A 15938-nucleotide genomic window follows, 5' to 3' on the forward strand; every position below is an offset into this window, starting at 1 on the left:
TTTATGGCTCAAAAAGAGGAAAGTAACAAAAGTAAATTGTATTATGGAAATTTACAGCCACCGAGTCAATTAAAATTTTACCATCAAGTGAATGTAGGTGTTCATTTTAAATACAGACACTTCAATGAAAAAAAAAATAATAAAAGGTTCATTTCATGAAAAAATGAAATCTTTCACTTCAACCTCAGCAATTCATCCTCATTTCAGCTTTTGTACCTTTTAGTCTTTTATGTTCCTATTGCTAAAGTGAAACAGAAATGCCTTAAAGGAGACAAGTGAACAGAAATGGAAATAATTCTAAGTCAGGTTTCAAAATTAATATTTTTTTTCCCATCTGCCCTTTAGAAAAGTCGTCCATTCCAAGCTCCCAACCTCCTGTACCCTCCCAGGCACTAGCAAGATAACACAGAAGGTTACTGCAAAGCTGTAAAGAGGTAAATCTGAATGTACATTTATCCACTTGGCAAGATCCTGCTACAGCTGTAAGAGGATGCAAATCTGCATTACAACGTGGCTTCAGTCTCTCGCCTGTGTGAGAAAGCACCCACGATATTAATAGTGCTGCCTGAGACAATGCCAGGCAGATAGGAAATAAATGGATGCAACTGAGCTGAGCTGAGCTATGGCACCACTGCTAATTTACACCTCTGAAAACACTCACCTGGCTACATGAAACAAGTGTATATCTACACCTGCATCAAAACTCTTTTTCATTTCTTTTTTTCTTTTTTTTTTTTTTTTTTACAGCGGGAGAAACTGGTGACACAGGATAACTTTCCCAGATGTCACGGTGAAAGAATACTATGTAGGTGAGTGTTTGATACAATCACCAGAAAAGAAAACCGAACTGAGGGGCTTTATTTCATCCTAAGAACGGTTTTTGAAGAGTACAGGTGGCACTGCCAGTCACTGATAGCTACTTTTGTTCTGGGTATGTCTTTGTTCCAGCAGCTGGAAGAGCAGTTTTCATGTATAACAAAAGAAATGTACTTCATAAGAAACACCTGAAAATCCTTCAGGAGAATAAACTACAGCAATAGAAAATGCAGGGTTAGAAAGCACTTCCTGGGGGAAAAAAAAAAAAAAAAGGTAGCACTAGAATCTTCTCTTTATCTCAGGTCAATTGACTTGTCACGGTGGAAAGGAGATTTGAAAAGGAAATTGCAAGTTCTTAGCAAGTATGATGGGAAGAATTGAGTTAATAGCCAGCAATCAGTATAGGTTTGGTAGGGTACTTAAAAATTTAAATGTATGCATATGCCACAACTGCAGAACGCCTGAGCTTTGTCTTGTTTGCAAAAAAACCCACACAAATGGAATAACAGGAAATTCAAATCTCAAACAAAAATGGTAATTTTTTTTGCTCAGGTTGCTGGGGTTTAAGTGTACTTCCAATAAACATTTCCCTCCTTTCAGTATATAATTGAGACATATAAATGGTATGTGCCTCTGATCTTGTTTTGCACTTGTAAACCTTCCAGTACCAACAGGATCCTAGATGTGTGTGCTTTCAGAGGATAGTTTCTCACCATATGGGAAGATGTTTTGTATCACCACGTTGGCAGCATATAAATGAGTATTGAACTCCCCTTTTTTGCTGCCACTTCTGACAGACATTTAGGTTCATTAGCTTATTGTTTCCCATGTCAAAGACTAAAAAATGGATAGTTTTCTGATTTGAGATGCTGCTTTATCTTGACTAATTGTGCATTGCATTCAGCAAGATACAGATACAAATGAGTACGACAACACCACTAATTAGAAAACAGCTTAATTTGAGATGGCAGGATAAGCCACCATCTCTCTAAAGAAATGTGTCTGTACCCCCAGCCCCTTTTCAGCCTTTCTAATACAACACTCAGCTTTCCTGCATGTATTATTTTCAAAGGCATTGCAAAAGAAGGTCTCACTGAGACTACTCCTTGTTTCTCTTTCCAACCCGAGAAGGCAGATATTACAGGTTGCAGAAATTTGTAGGTGGATGAAAGGTAAGGAAATTACAGGACAGTGACCAATATAATGAATTTCATTTCCACAAGCTTCTAATTCCTCTGAGGAAGAGAAGAACAGAGGTTTTGCATGGGCCTCTTTAACAAACGAATGCATACCCTGCAATGAAGTAGGATGAGAGGATACATTTCCAAGCTAAATGCAAACTAGCCCTTGCCTGTGAGGCAAGAAAAGAACACATCCTGTCAAGCACAGCTCAGCTGGATGCCCATGTGCTCAGGAGCTGAGTGATTTCAGATCAGTTGATTTTTGTGTTGTTTGCAGAACTTTTTATACTTACTGTGATTCTCTCATCTTTGTCATCTAGAGGGGTCCCATCTTTCTTCCACGATATAGTCGGTTCTGGGTGACCTCTTGGGGGCTGACACTCCATCACTGCAGGTTCACCCACAGCTACCATTACATCGGAGGGATTTTGTCTGAAGTCATCCCGTAGAACTGAAAGAATAAAGAAAACGAAGCAAAAAATTACACCAACAGAACACAAAAGTGTTTTGTTTTGGCCTTTAATGCTGCCTGTTGTCATTGCACTTTATATTAATGAACACATCAGCTAATGAACATCATTTGGCATCTGTAGATGGTCTCTGGTACTTCCACACAGTAACACAGAAAAACCATGTACATAACTCTTACTTAACCTCCAACATACAAGCCAAGTGACAGAGGTCTACGAGAAAGCTGCAGAGGGGCTTTTTACAGGAGCATGTAGTGATAGAAAAAGGGGTAATAGTTTGAACTGAAAGAGGGCAGGTTCAGTATTAGGAAGAAATTAATTACTGGGAGGATGGTGAGGCACTGGAACAAGTTGCCCTGAGAGGCTGTGGATGCCCCGTCTGTGGCAGTGTTCAAAGCCAGGTTGGATGGGGCTCTGAACAACCTGGGCTAGTGGAAGGTGTCCCTGCTCACGGCAGGGGGGTTGGAACTGGATGATCTTTAAGATCCCTTCGAACCCAAATCATTCTATGATTCCTCTCACGGTTGAAGATGGCACCATTTCTTCTGCTCAGGTGACTTGGGGATAAGCATTGAAGAGATTGCTTTATGTCCCTTTTTTTTTTTCCTGAGATACAAGGTCAGCCTGCCAAATAACTCAAAGGTTGATGGTTAAAGATTGGCCGCTGGCCTTATGAACTGCCCCCATCCCTGAATTTATGGCAAAAATGAATACACTAACCAAAACTCCCAGTTCTCTGATGACACTACAAGACACTAAACACTTGTCCAGCCTCAGCCAAACTCATCTTTGCAATCTGGCTTGTGTCCTTTTCAAATAGAAATATTAACAATCTTTACTAGTCTCCAGGAGCCATCACTTAGCCTAAGCCAGGACCACATCCTTTAATTGGAAGAAGTCAATTTTGCCACCTTTACATAGGTTTTTATTTTTGCTATATTACTAGATTTTGTTCTTTCTCAACATTTCACCAAGCCCAGGCCTAGGAAACTCTAGTTTCCTCCAGTCACCCACTGTGAATTTTATCAATAGCTGTGTGGTTATATTTCTTTTTGGGAGAGGAGAGACTGTGCCCAGCAGACCACTACACAGGGACACAGTTCAACAGAATAATGGCATCCCTAAGTAAGGGGCATTAGGTTTAATCTAAAAATAACTAAGATGATAACAAATATAACATTCTCGTTCTCTCTGCTGCTGCTGCTCCACACACGCTGAAAAAGGATAAGGCAATGGGAAAGCACATTACAATCTCAGGATTTTTAGAAAGCTGTATGTCATTCTTGCTACCTGCAACGAACTTGTGTCAACAGTAAATAGTGCCAAGAATCTGCAGCAAAAAAATATATCCCCCAAGCCATGGACCACAGATATATGGACATCCACTACTGAGCAGAGGTTTGGTTGTTAGTGCTGCTCCCAACTGAGGTGTGATTTACTGCCAGCTGTTAAGGAATGTGGTTGTGCTCAGGGACTGGCAGGTACAGCACTACCACCAAAACATTCCTGTCTGTAAGATCTTTCGTGCTGTTAAGACCTTTTAAAATGGTCAGCAGGCAAATGGGTCACCTACTTTGGGCCAGAGGTTATGCATTTTCCCCACACCTGCTTCCTGCAACGCTATCTCATCCAAAATGAAGGAGGGGAGAAAAAAAAGTATTTGTAGTTATTTGTTTCGGAGGACTACTGGCAACTAGCCCTGTCAAGAATCAGTAGGACTGTCTTTGATTTTTTTCCTCTCCAGGACACATTCCTTACATTCTATCCCCCACCTTTCAGTAGCTACAGTCATGGGCCTGTGTCTCCAGCCTGTCTCACTATAATGTAATGCACAACAGGGAAAGTTCCACATTGATACAGAAGTGTAGACAGGAATCAAAAGCAATAAATAAAAAGCATTTTGCTGCTATTACAGGAAAAAGATACAATTTCTGGAAGTAATGAAGAACATCTCTGTACCAGCAAGACTTAAATATAGTAGAGATCTCACCAGACATCACCAGAATTTACCAATCTCTTTCCATACTAAAGCATTGACATTTTAAATTATTTCAGTTCATTGACTGAAATTCTGGATGCCCTGGAATCAGGAGATACTAATGCACTGAAAAAGGATAAAAAAGGGTGAAATGTCTGGATCACTTAAATTACACAAGCTAATAAATCAGAATGATAGGACAAATGAAGAAATTAGAGGATATTTTAGGTTGAAAGGGACTTCTGGAAGTCATCTAGTCTACAATAATGAGATGCTACTGGATGAACATGTTCTCTTGGACAGACAAGGTATCTTGAACAGATCTAGTGTAGACAGTTTATTAAAAGAAAAAACAATCCAAGAAATAACAAATAAAAATGCACCTACTGCTTCCCACAGAAAAGCCTGAGAAAGCATGCTCCATCTAAGGGCAAAGAATTTCTCTCTCTTAAAAGCAGAACTCATGGATATTTTCCTAATAAGAACTTGGGGAAAACTGAAAATATTTTCAGCTATAACATCAATTTATGTTACATCTAGAGGAAAGAATATGTTCACAAAGAGGAGAATGATGTCACTTTTAGTTATTCAGAAAAGACCAATCCTTTAACTATCCCCTTCTGCTTTCAAGAAGACTTTATTAACTTAAACCCACATTCTCTTACAGCTTCCTTACTATATTGCCCTTTATATTGATAAATCAAAATTGGATGCTTCAAATTATTTTTAGTTATGGAAGCATTAAAACACCACTCACATACACTGAGAACTTTATATATCCTTATTCCATTGATACTGAATATGGCATTAATGACCAGATGTAATTTCTTGTGTTCCCAAGCAACCCTCAAGCCACCCAGACACAGTAAATCACGTAGCATAAGTGGCTAAGTTGACACTGCTTCTACTGAAGTCAAAAATGTTTTTCTATTTACTTTAATACTGTAGAGACTTGATCTGGCTTAGAACCATTGGTCATAATAATACTTCTTTTTTTTTTTTTCCCCTTCCAGTTCTCCAAACTAAAGAATATTAAAGAAGAAGAAACAGAAGTTGCCCTAAGTTCCGAAAAAAAGACCCCTTACATCCAGTTCCCTCTGCCAACAGTACATGAAAGTGCAGAAGAGTTTATTTGCTAAGCCACAGTTCTATTGCAACACAATAAAAGGGGTGTTTTGACCATGAGTAAGAAGCCTCTTATTACTGCTGAAGATTGTATCACTTGGATAAAATCTAAGAGACATATAAAAAGAAGCACCCTTAAGTTTTAAAAAAATTAAATCAAGTGATCTTAATGAGCCATAACTGCTTTTTAAGTCTGAGAGACACCATAAATCTAAGAGGAAAGCACCTCAGATGGCTTTAGCACCTCTGAAGCAACAAAGAAGTCCAGTGCTTGCATAATAAAAACAAATTACTTCTGTAATTCCTACACTCCTTAGTCCTATAATAGCTTTACAAGCATAGTACCTTGTCTGCAAACCAAGACCTTTCACAAATTAACCATTTCTTAATAGAACGTCCTAGGAGGACATCAAAGCTCCAGGCCACAGATACATCAAAACAAGTATTTTTTTCCCCATTTACTATGAATTATTTTGGCTCTAACACTACATAATGAAATGCTAACAAAATGTAATCCATTAGAGATTACTCCACAGATAGTCATCATGTAATTATTTTTGTAGTTGTAAACTAGATACATGCTCTGGGTTTTTGTTGGTTTTTTTTTTTGCCTCGGGCCCTGGCAATCTTGCATGAAGTTATAAATCTAAAATTTTCATCCCTAACTGAAAAAAAACTTTTTTTTTTTTCTTTTCTGTCCTTCATAGTCAAGGCTGACTGTAGATTGAGAATGCATTTCCTTTTGAAGATATATTAGAAGTACACTTTGCAATCCAGCACAGCAAAAGCTTTCTGCCACCAAACGGTCAAATTTCACCACAGGCACCTCTTCCTACACATGTGCAGCTGGAATGAAAACAGATACATTAGGAGGCTGTTTGCTTTTTTCTGTTTTAAAAGAACAACAACAAGCAATATAAGCAGAGACAACATTTTTTTGGTGTAAACCCTAAACAAGGTTTTGCAAAATGCAGCACCCACTAATTTTTTCCTTAAGTTCTTTGTTGGCTACTATAAAAAAGAGTGTGAAGTCACTACTGGGTGAAATAGGAGGAAGGTGGGCAGGAGTTTTTTGCCTATATACATCATAGATAATGAAGAAAGATTATTGTTCCAGTTTATCTTTAAATAACTGCGATTCAAAAGCGATAAAGAAAACACAAGAAAAGAAATAAACCAATCAGAAAGTTCTAGTCAGTACTTGAAAAGAATGAATATTTAAGGAACGTACTATTTACCATCATACATTTTGGATATCATGCCTTAACAGGCGGTATCATGCAAGATCTGGAAGTAAGAAAATCTCCTGAAAATTTTGATTACAGGTCTACTCTAGCACAGACACCTCATGCTGGATCAGTTCAAAGCAGTGCACCAGAATACATCTGGGACCCCTAATCAACCAAGGTCTTACAGCCATGGTCACCCAGAGGACAGAGGAAGAGAGGGAAGGTGTTGGGGAAACAGTTTCTTAGTCGGACCAAGGCAATCTTAATACATTGCAAATCTTATAAAAGTCATCACTCAGACTTGCTTCCCACTGACTCTCCTGCACCCTCCCAGACAAAGCACACTTGTTTTAAAAGTCTACATTGCTAGAGACTGGTGAGATAAAGCATCTCACAGCTGGGTAACAGAAGAGATCCCAACAATTTCCACTCTTTCATCATGGAGATCATCTGAATCTTTCTCTGAATAGTAGCACGTGCCTCAAAAATGGGGCAAAAAAGGAAAAAAAAGTGAAATAAATAGAAGAGATGCTCATTCCTCACATTCCTTTAGAAACAACCACACCTCAGCTAACGAGCAAGTTTCCAGCAGCAAATGAAACTATCCCAACATCAAACAAGCTAAAGCTGAGTAATGCAACCTTAATGGCCCACTGTCCTATCTTTTGGCTAATTTTGTTAAAACTCCCATGTAACAAATCTTAATTTTTTTTAATACCCACCAATTCTATTATTTTAATTCCTGTAAATAGATAAAAAGTATTTCCATGCTCCCCTTTTCTTCCCCAACAAAAGAGCAGTGTTTATAAACAAAATTTCCACCTAATACTTAATAAAATATGACAAACAAAACAACAAAAACTAGAACTTGCTTTAAAGTGCTGTAAGATGAGGAAAACAGAAATGGGATTCAGGTGGTTATATAAATCCTCTAATCCCATGAATCTGTAATCAAAGAGAAACTAATTATTTCTTAGTCAGGACTGAGCTGTTATTCAAAAGCAGAATTGTTCCTGTAATTTAGGACCAGCAATGATCCCTTTTCCCCACTACCTCCTGAACTTGTAATTCAAATTTAGTGAGACACACCAGACATTTTTGGCATTCAAATACATTATAAGATGGTTGTCAGTTGGAATAGGGCTTCAGACCAGGTGCTTAATTTTAATTACAACTAACTTAAGCATCAGCCAGAATTATGGTACCTTGTTTAAAGACTTTCCTGGCATGAAATTTATACAGATGTCAGGATAGAGTTTTTAATACATGCATGCCACTAACAGGAAAGTGTTGGAGCACCTAATTAAGTTAAAAAGAAAAAAAAAAAGAAGGCATACATTATCAGATTGAAGTCAACATATGTGTTACCACAGTATATTTTATAGCTTATTAAACTGTTATCTGGTTTTACCAAAAACCTTGATCATTTACAAATGAGAAATATTCTTCTTCTGAAGAAACGTCCCTAATAGTCTCCATGTAGTCATATAAAGCTAAAGGAAATACTTGTTCCCTGAAAAAAAATCCTTTCCTTTCCCTTCTGAACGTGTTAAAACCAGGTTAACACTGGTGTTAACTACAGTACACAGTCATTAAAATGGAACAGAAGGAGTAGGGCTATAAATAGCCAGAAATTATTGTTATGATCATTTAACAAGACCACTCATGTAATACAGGCAATAGTTTTATGCAGTGACTGAGTCCAGCAACTGGATTGCAATTGTACTGAATGTTTCAAAAGATGTCACAGTTCTACAAGGCCTCCCAAGAGGCAGGGAGTCACAGCCAGCACGCCCAGGGCTCCTCACTTCCAAAGTTTCCATTTCTCATACGTTTTCCAGCTTGGAGCACTTTGACCTCTTTCTACCCCTTCCTCAGTAGGAAAAAATTCACTATCTCGATCTCTAATACACTTCCAGCCTTCTCTGAGCTTCAATACTGTAGAAGCACCAGACACACGGCCAGGTCTCTGACAGCACAGGACAGCCCTGACTGCACAGTCTGACAATTCACACTCAACAGGCGCCCAGACAGCAGAGACTGCTCACTGTGAAGAGACTGATGATAATGCAACGACCATGACTTGACATCTTCACAGTAGAGATCAAGTCTGAATCTTTGGCTAATGATTTATGACAGCACATTCAATGTAACGTATTCACACAGTGCTGTCCTGCTCCACTTTAAACTCTGCCCTTCAGCAAACCTCACTACCTCAAAGACTGAAGAAATAAAAGTACTTTAAAGTCAAATGTTGGTTTTTTTGCTTAATATTCACATGTTGTATTAGCATGAATTAGTTCAGCTCTTGACCAGAATCTCTGTAATTGAGCTCACAGCATCCATACATACTTCTATTTTAACATCTCCTTTAGTTAAAGGAAGCAACCATCCAAACCCCTCAGAAAAACAACTGTATTTTTTGTACTCTACTACCACTGAGATCAATTAATTTAGTTTAAACAGGTGGCTCATAAGCACTTCCTCCATGATGAAGGGTTAATGAATGTCTTTCAGACATTTCAAAAATTTAGGATCTGCCTTTTATTATTGTGCTCTTTCTTGTGCTAACATTTCATATTGCCAATGATTTTTTTTTTCAGAACTTTTAAGATTTTGGTAGACACTGCAAGAGACATACAGAAATTTTAACGGAAATTTAAATTTGGAAGAATTAAGGGCGCTAAAGAATAGCATTATTTAACTTGAATGAATGAAAAAGAATTAATGAGATAACCAGAGACTGAATGGTGTACATAGACTGCTTTAAACAATTTTGGGAAGAGTTGCTCAGAAAACCTGTATTGCTACTACCCACTACAGTAACACAGGATTTCCAGCAGTGGGAAATTGCCTTTTTTCTCATCAAACATGCAGATCTGATAAAGATTTACTGAATCTCACACCACATTCTGCTTTAAGAATGCTAACAGACTGAAGGTGTCAGGAAGCAGCATTAAGTTCATGTTACATTCCTATGTAATTTAGTATTGACATTATTAGTACTGCCTCGCTGATGACACCAGTAAAGAGCACCGACAGTCAGAGTAACAAAGAAACACAGCTTTGTTTTAACACTGATAAACAGAACCAAGGCACAGTCCAAAACTAGCTGAAATAGAGTTAAATACAGGTGATAGAAACAGCAGCAGTGAAATTAGATCACACTTCTAAAATATTAACAAAAGTACTGTCTTCATTACTGTATCCTTTAATTTGTTTGAAAACAGATGCTCTCCAAAGAATTATGTTTTCCATTGATTGCTTTTCCTCTGCCTGGCAGAAAAGGACCTCAGGGTGCTGGCTGACAGCAGCTGAACATGAGCCATCAGTGTGCCCAGGTGGCCAAGAAGGCCAATGGCATCCTGGCCTGTCCCAGCAATAGTGTGGCCAGCAGGACTGTCCCCCTGCACTGGGCACTGGTGAGGTCACACCTCGAATCCTGGGTCCAGTTTTGGGTCCCTCACTACAAGACAGACATTGAGGGGCTGGACCGTGTCCAGAGAAGGGCAACGGAGCTGGGGAAGGGTCTGGAGCACAAGTCCTGTGAGGAGCTGTTGAGGGAACTGGGGGTGTTTAGTCTGGAGAAAAGGAGGCTCAGGGGGAACCTCATCACTCTCTACAACTGCCTGAAAGGAGGTTGTAGCCAGGTCAAGGTTGGCCTCTTCTCCCACATAGCAAGTGACAAGGACAAGAAGAAACGGCCTCAAGTTGCACCAGGGGAAGATTAGACTGGATATTAGGAAAAAAACCCCTTTACTGAAAGGATGATCAGGCATTGGAACAGGCTGCCCAAGGAAGTGGTAAAGTCACCATCCCTGGAGGTATTTAAAAGACATGCACATGTGGCACTTGGGGATATGGTGGACTTGGTTGTGCTTGGTTAGTGGTTGGACTCGATGATCTTACAGGTCTTTTTCAACCTAAACCATTCTGTGATTCCAAACAGTATGATCAAATTAGGGAATCTAAGGTCAATTGTTACCACCTGTGGAAAGTGTCATTCTCCAATACACTCAGCAATACATGTCAGCAAATAGAAGACCAGCACCCTTCTAATTCATTAATCAAAGAGTGCTGCACCTACTAGATTACATCTTTTAAAAGGTGCTGATGACTAACACAAGTTTGTCATCAACCAAAAATGGTTGAATCAAGCAGTATACTACACTGAAAAAGCAGGTAAGTATTTAGGCATTTGACAATAAACATATGACTGCACATAAAGGCTCTAAAACAAACATATTTATTGCCATTCGTTACTGTCATTAAGAAACTTAGACTTGTCAATAGAAACAAATTCATGCTTAAGGAGCAGGTTGCAAGAAAAAAGACTTCCAAGTAAAAACCACTGGCTGCAAATTACTGATGATCATTGCCAAAATTTATGGAAACCACTCATAATGTCAATTTTATTTCACTAGTTTAAGATTTGGGCTTTAAGTATTGCCAGGAATCTTACTGGGAGACACAGTTGTCAACCCGCAACAACACTTCCATGTGTGGAAAGGAAATTGTAAATGGATTAGATGATGAATTGGAAATCAATTAAATGACCAAATCTGATAAGTCATATAAAGAGTAATTTTAACTCCTGTGAGAAGGACTGACAGGCCCAAGAGAGCAAGCTGCAGCACTGGGAAACCTAATTAAACCCTGAAGGATCTGTGGTGCCTCAGGCACGCAGCTCTGAGAGTATCCCTTAGATTGACTGAAAACTGAGAATAGATAAGGAGAAGAGAGACCTAATTATTAATTTGACTGACTGTGTAGAAAATGCGATCCCTCTCAACATCTTCCACATGTTACACTCTAGGACAAGGAATTTACTACCTGTAAGTAAGAATTTATCTCCTGGAAGGATAGATTCCATTCAGACTGCAGAGACAATTTCCCTTTGCTTATCCTAAATATTTACAGGTATTTCCTTTGGGGTTTTTTTCATCATCACCATTAATACTAGTAGTAGTATTAGTACTACTAGTAGTAGTAGTAGTAATTTCATTTAGAGTTTTGGGGTTATTTGAATCACACTGGATTACAGACAATATTTTCAGCATGACCAACACAGTGTATTTTTAAATTTATGGACACAAAGCAAGGGGTTTTAGACACAACACAGCTCACCAAAGAACAGCGTCTTTCAGACATCACGAATTATTTTTCCCCAGGCGAAGGAGAGTTTGTGTCTTTAAATCCAAGGATTTGGCTGCATTCTGGAAATAAAGATTTTTCTCTGTACACTTCGAATCAAGGTTCTGGTGCTCAGTTTGCAATGAACTGTTGGCTGCAGTGGCCTTCCTTGAAAGCAGATTATAACGGAGAAAAAGAAGCAGATTAAGAGGCTGCAGTGAGATCTTGTCTTGGCACTCCAAATTAAAGCATAAAGAGATAACTGAAATGAAAGAAGAGATATAAGGGCTAAAAAAAAGAAAGAGAAAACGTGAAAAGACACTTGACCAAAACTCCAGTGTTTTCCTTAACTAGTTACCAAAACTTATCTCATGAGCAGAAAAGGGTTCTTATGAAAGAAGACAAGAACCAACTCAGAAATGCCACTGTCCTGTAACTCAGGATTCCAGGGGAAATAAAATAAAGGAAGAAATACAAGTAGAAAGGACATAAAGCAAACAAATTTAGCCAATTTTCAACTAGAGGCTAAAGCTAGGATATTATGGCACTGGCAAATGGAGCTAGATTGCAATTGATTTAAAAGGTGTTGCCCCTGAATAGTAAGTTATGCTGGCTTGAGTTGTGTAAAACTGACTCTTCCCATAGTTTCTAAGTGGAAAATCCCTTAGTAAGCCAGATCTAAAGGAACCTCATTTGTCTTTACCTGTGTTGTTAAGAGAAGAGAAGTGACTACTCCAGAGAATTGCCAATGAAATTGTGGCAGCACTGTTCCTGTAGTACAGGAAAGACTTGAATGGCTGATGCTCGTGCGTTTGCTGATGATCATCCTTTCACTCTCAAGAAAAAAAAAAGCTCTTCAGAGACATTTTCAAGGAAATAGATTCACATGCCCATGATGATGTTTCTGCAGTATGCACAGCCCTAAATCTGCACAGGCACTCACTATGTTAGTGTTTCGCTCAAGGTCTTTCCTCAACACAACAATTTTATCCACATCCTACTTAGCATTCAAATCCGACGGTGTTATCACCGTACCACTACCATCAACGCTTTTTGAAAGGACTCTATTTCCAGGAAACAGTCCCCATTATGCTCTTGAAGTGGTTGAAAAAGATGGCATTTTAATATCAGAGAATATACAGTATCATTATCACACGTGAAGAGCTAAGTCGCTCCTTTAATATTCCGGAAAATTGTATTCCCCCATCACACGTGAGGTCAAGCCTGAACCATCAGTCAGAAGGGGCAAGATGCAAGAAACTTTATATGGCTGAGTGGCTAATTCTAAATAACAGCAGAGCTAACAACAGCATTTGTTGGCACCACGCACTGCAGCAAGGCCACCGTGCTCAAAAACGATCCTGAACTACTGCATACGTTTTTATTGTGTTGTGTTGTTCTCTTATTGTATACAATTTTATTCTCTTGACAGGATCTGCAGACCACAGAGTTCCACTGTCTTTTTTCATCTCTCCACACTGCTATACAGCAGGACATACCTGAGTCAGATAGTAGATGTTTTTTTAATTATACCCTGCACGTCCAAATGCATGAATATATAATCCTTATGGTAACGCTACATTGTTTTTTTCGTCCTGTAGGACGTAAACTGACAAGAGATTGCCATTGTAGAAATGGATAAACCTTTTAAAAATTACATTTATGACAAATATCATATACTTTCCAAATTACTTTTGCTGGTTTTGGAAAACAATGCAAGAAATCAGCTCAGGGGAAAATGGCAGACAGACTTACACAGAGGTCATACAGAAATATAGTCTTCATCTAATTCAATTAACTGCTCTCAGTTAGATCCCAAATGGCACAACACAAACCTGTGTTCTATTTCAGGCATATTCTAAGAAATGAGTCATTCTGCTTTCTCACTATAAAGAAGCATGGCAAAATATCCTACACTCAGGTTTTTTTTTACTGTTCAGAATTTGAGAAATCTCAAGACAGACATCTTCATGATTTACAGTGATAGCTCATCATTTAGAAGACATCTGAAGGCTTCAAATGCTGTAAAATCCTACAGAGAGCATTGCAAAAAGTAGCGAAGTTAAAAGCTACAACAACGAAAAATGGTTCTGTAAGCAAATGGACACACCAAATGCACCAAGCTGGAACTCTGAGTTGCAGCTCTTGGAGATTTATAAGTTATTGTAAATAGCAAGACAGTAAAATCATACAGAAAAGTACTTCTGCATTTGGACTCTTATTCTGGCTTCAATCCCAATGAGATAGTCAGAGGCAGTGTGCCAGCCGATCAATATGTTAGTATTTAATGTGCAATAAGTGCTACTGAGTAAAAATCAGAGAAACATTGCCTGTGAGCAGAGTCTGCTGTACTGCTGGCAGGAAGGAGTGCATGAAATTCTGGATCACCCCATGTGGTAAGACAGCAGCCAGAAGTCTGATTCAGAATTAACAAAAGGAAACAGAGGGCGATGCTCAGCACGAACACACACACACATAAAACCAGGCCGATTTCGTTACTGGAGATTTTAATTCTGATTAAACGCTTCCTTTTGTATCAGGCCGCATTCATTGTTTTCTACCCTGTGTTTTCATTAATGCTTTGATACACACAGAACATCAGGCTTGCGTAACTTCAGTCTTGCAGCTAAAGATAGCATCTTTAATAACAGCTACTATTTAAGAGAGATGCTGGCATCCATCGCTGTCCAACTTTGTGACGCTCTGAGGCACCGTGGGCTGGTGGGGGCTTTGTGGCATGCGGGGCTTCACCACCGAAGGGAAAGGAAAGTGGACGGCTGTAATGTTAACTTGGACTGTTTGGAACTGGAGCTCATAAATGCATCTGGGACAAAACAACCCAACGTAACAGAAATGGCTGTGAGAGTCAAAATGGATCAAGGCAGTCGAGTGCATTTTGAGGAAATGCTGTTTTCGCCTTTGTTTTACAGCCTGTGAGACCGCAGTGCGGTGCAACTTCTTCAGAACTTCCCAGGAAATTACTGGGGTAAAGAGACTGTAACATGTTCTTTCACTAATTTGACTGTTGTCTTCTTTTTTGCCCCTCCTTTATGGTATTTCTACTTACTACTGACAGAAATTTGGACAAAATTCAACAGACCAAGCTTTTTTTCAGTTCCATACAAGCTGGGGTAGCATTAATAGAAATACCTGTGCTTGATTTCCCTTGCCCTTGCAAACCTCAACTGTGGAGTGCCATGAGACACCCTACAAAGTCCTACCAACTCTGTTAATTCCATTCCTACCCATCCTGAGCAGCCCACACAGGTTAATTTCCTGGTAAACCACGAGACTCTTTAGATTTCCATCAGGAATTGTTATAGAGAGAAAAAGCAAATGCGGTATTGGGTGAGACCAGAGTTCTTCCATTCCTCCATGAACTCTGAATAAATTTTCAAGTCAGCTCAGTGGCCTCGTTCTATTCTGTATGTTTAAGCAGAAAAAGTAAGCTTGAAAACATTTTAAGACTTGATTAAGACTATCAGCAGATGCAGAAAATAATATATTTTCAAGATAATTAAAAAAAAGTAAATACACTGCTATTAATTTTACCAAAGAGGGTATTTAGAAGCAACTGAACTTGCAAATAAAAGCTACTGGTATCTTCTAATAATTCACTCAGAAACAACAGAGTTAAGGGCAAAAAACCAACCTCAAAACAGTATCTGGATCGCCCAAATCCTTACACTTGTTTTTCTAATGTACTGTGACAACAGGGTTTTTTTTGGACTTTCCAGTGGGATGCTGATTACTTTCATTGTTAGACACTTTAAAACTTACTGGTGAATGGCACTGCTGGGATTCTTTAGTGCTACTCATTATTCTTGGTGTCTTTAGTGCAAAAGAACACAGGCTTCAGCAGTCTACTTCTGGTTTCCCATCCTAGCTAGTTAGTTAGCACAGGAAGCTGTTACCAGGCACCTCAGAATTTCAGTTCATTTGTTAGGTTTCTGGTATGCATATTTATATCAGCTTCAAGTAAACACACAAAAGAAATGAAAAGTTA

The 15938-nt window shown here is 38.8% G+C and overlaps 1 protein-coding gene across 6 annotated transcripts in view; it reads right to left on the reverse strand.

The window, feature by feature from the left end:
• The window catches only part of ROBO1 (roundabout guidance receptor 1), a 697339-nt gene that overhangs the window by 108467 nt on the left and 572934 nt on the right, over window positions 1–15938 (reverse strand). For all 6 annotated transcript variants that reach the window (XM_027881207.1, XM_027881208.1, XM_027881210.1 and 3 more), the window contains one exon: window positions 2291–2448. In XM_027881207.1, coding sequence (XP_027737008.1) covers window positions 2291–2448 — 158 coding nt within the window. The remainder of the gene's footprint in view (window positions 1–2290; window positions 2449–15938) is intronic.

The sequence above is a fragment of the Empidonax traillii genome, unplaced genomic scaffold (assembly GCF_003031625.1).
Source record: "Empidonax traillii isolate 1590-97213 ecotype Southwest subspecies unplaced genomic scaffold, ASM303162v1 scaffold85:size1451899, whole genome shotgun sequence".
In the NCBI taxonomy this organism is placed as follows: Eukaryota; Metazoa; Chordata; class Aves; order Passeriformes; family Tyrannidae; genus Empidonax; species Empidonax traillii.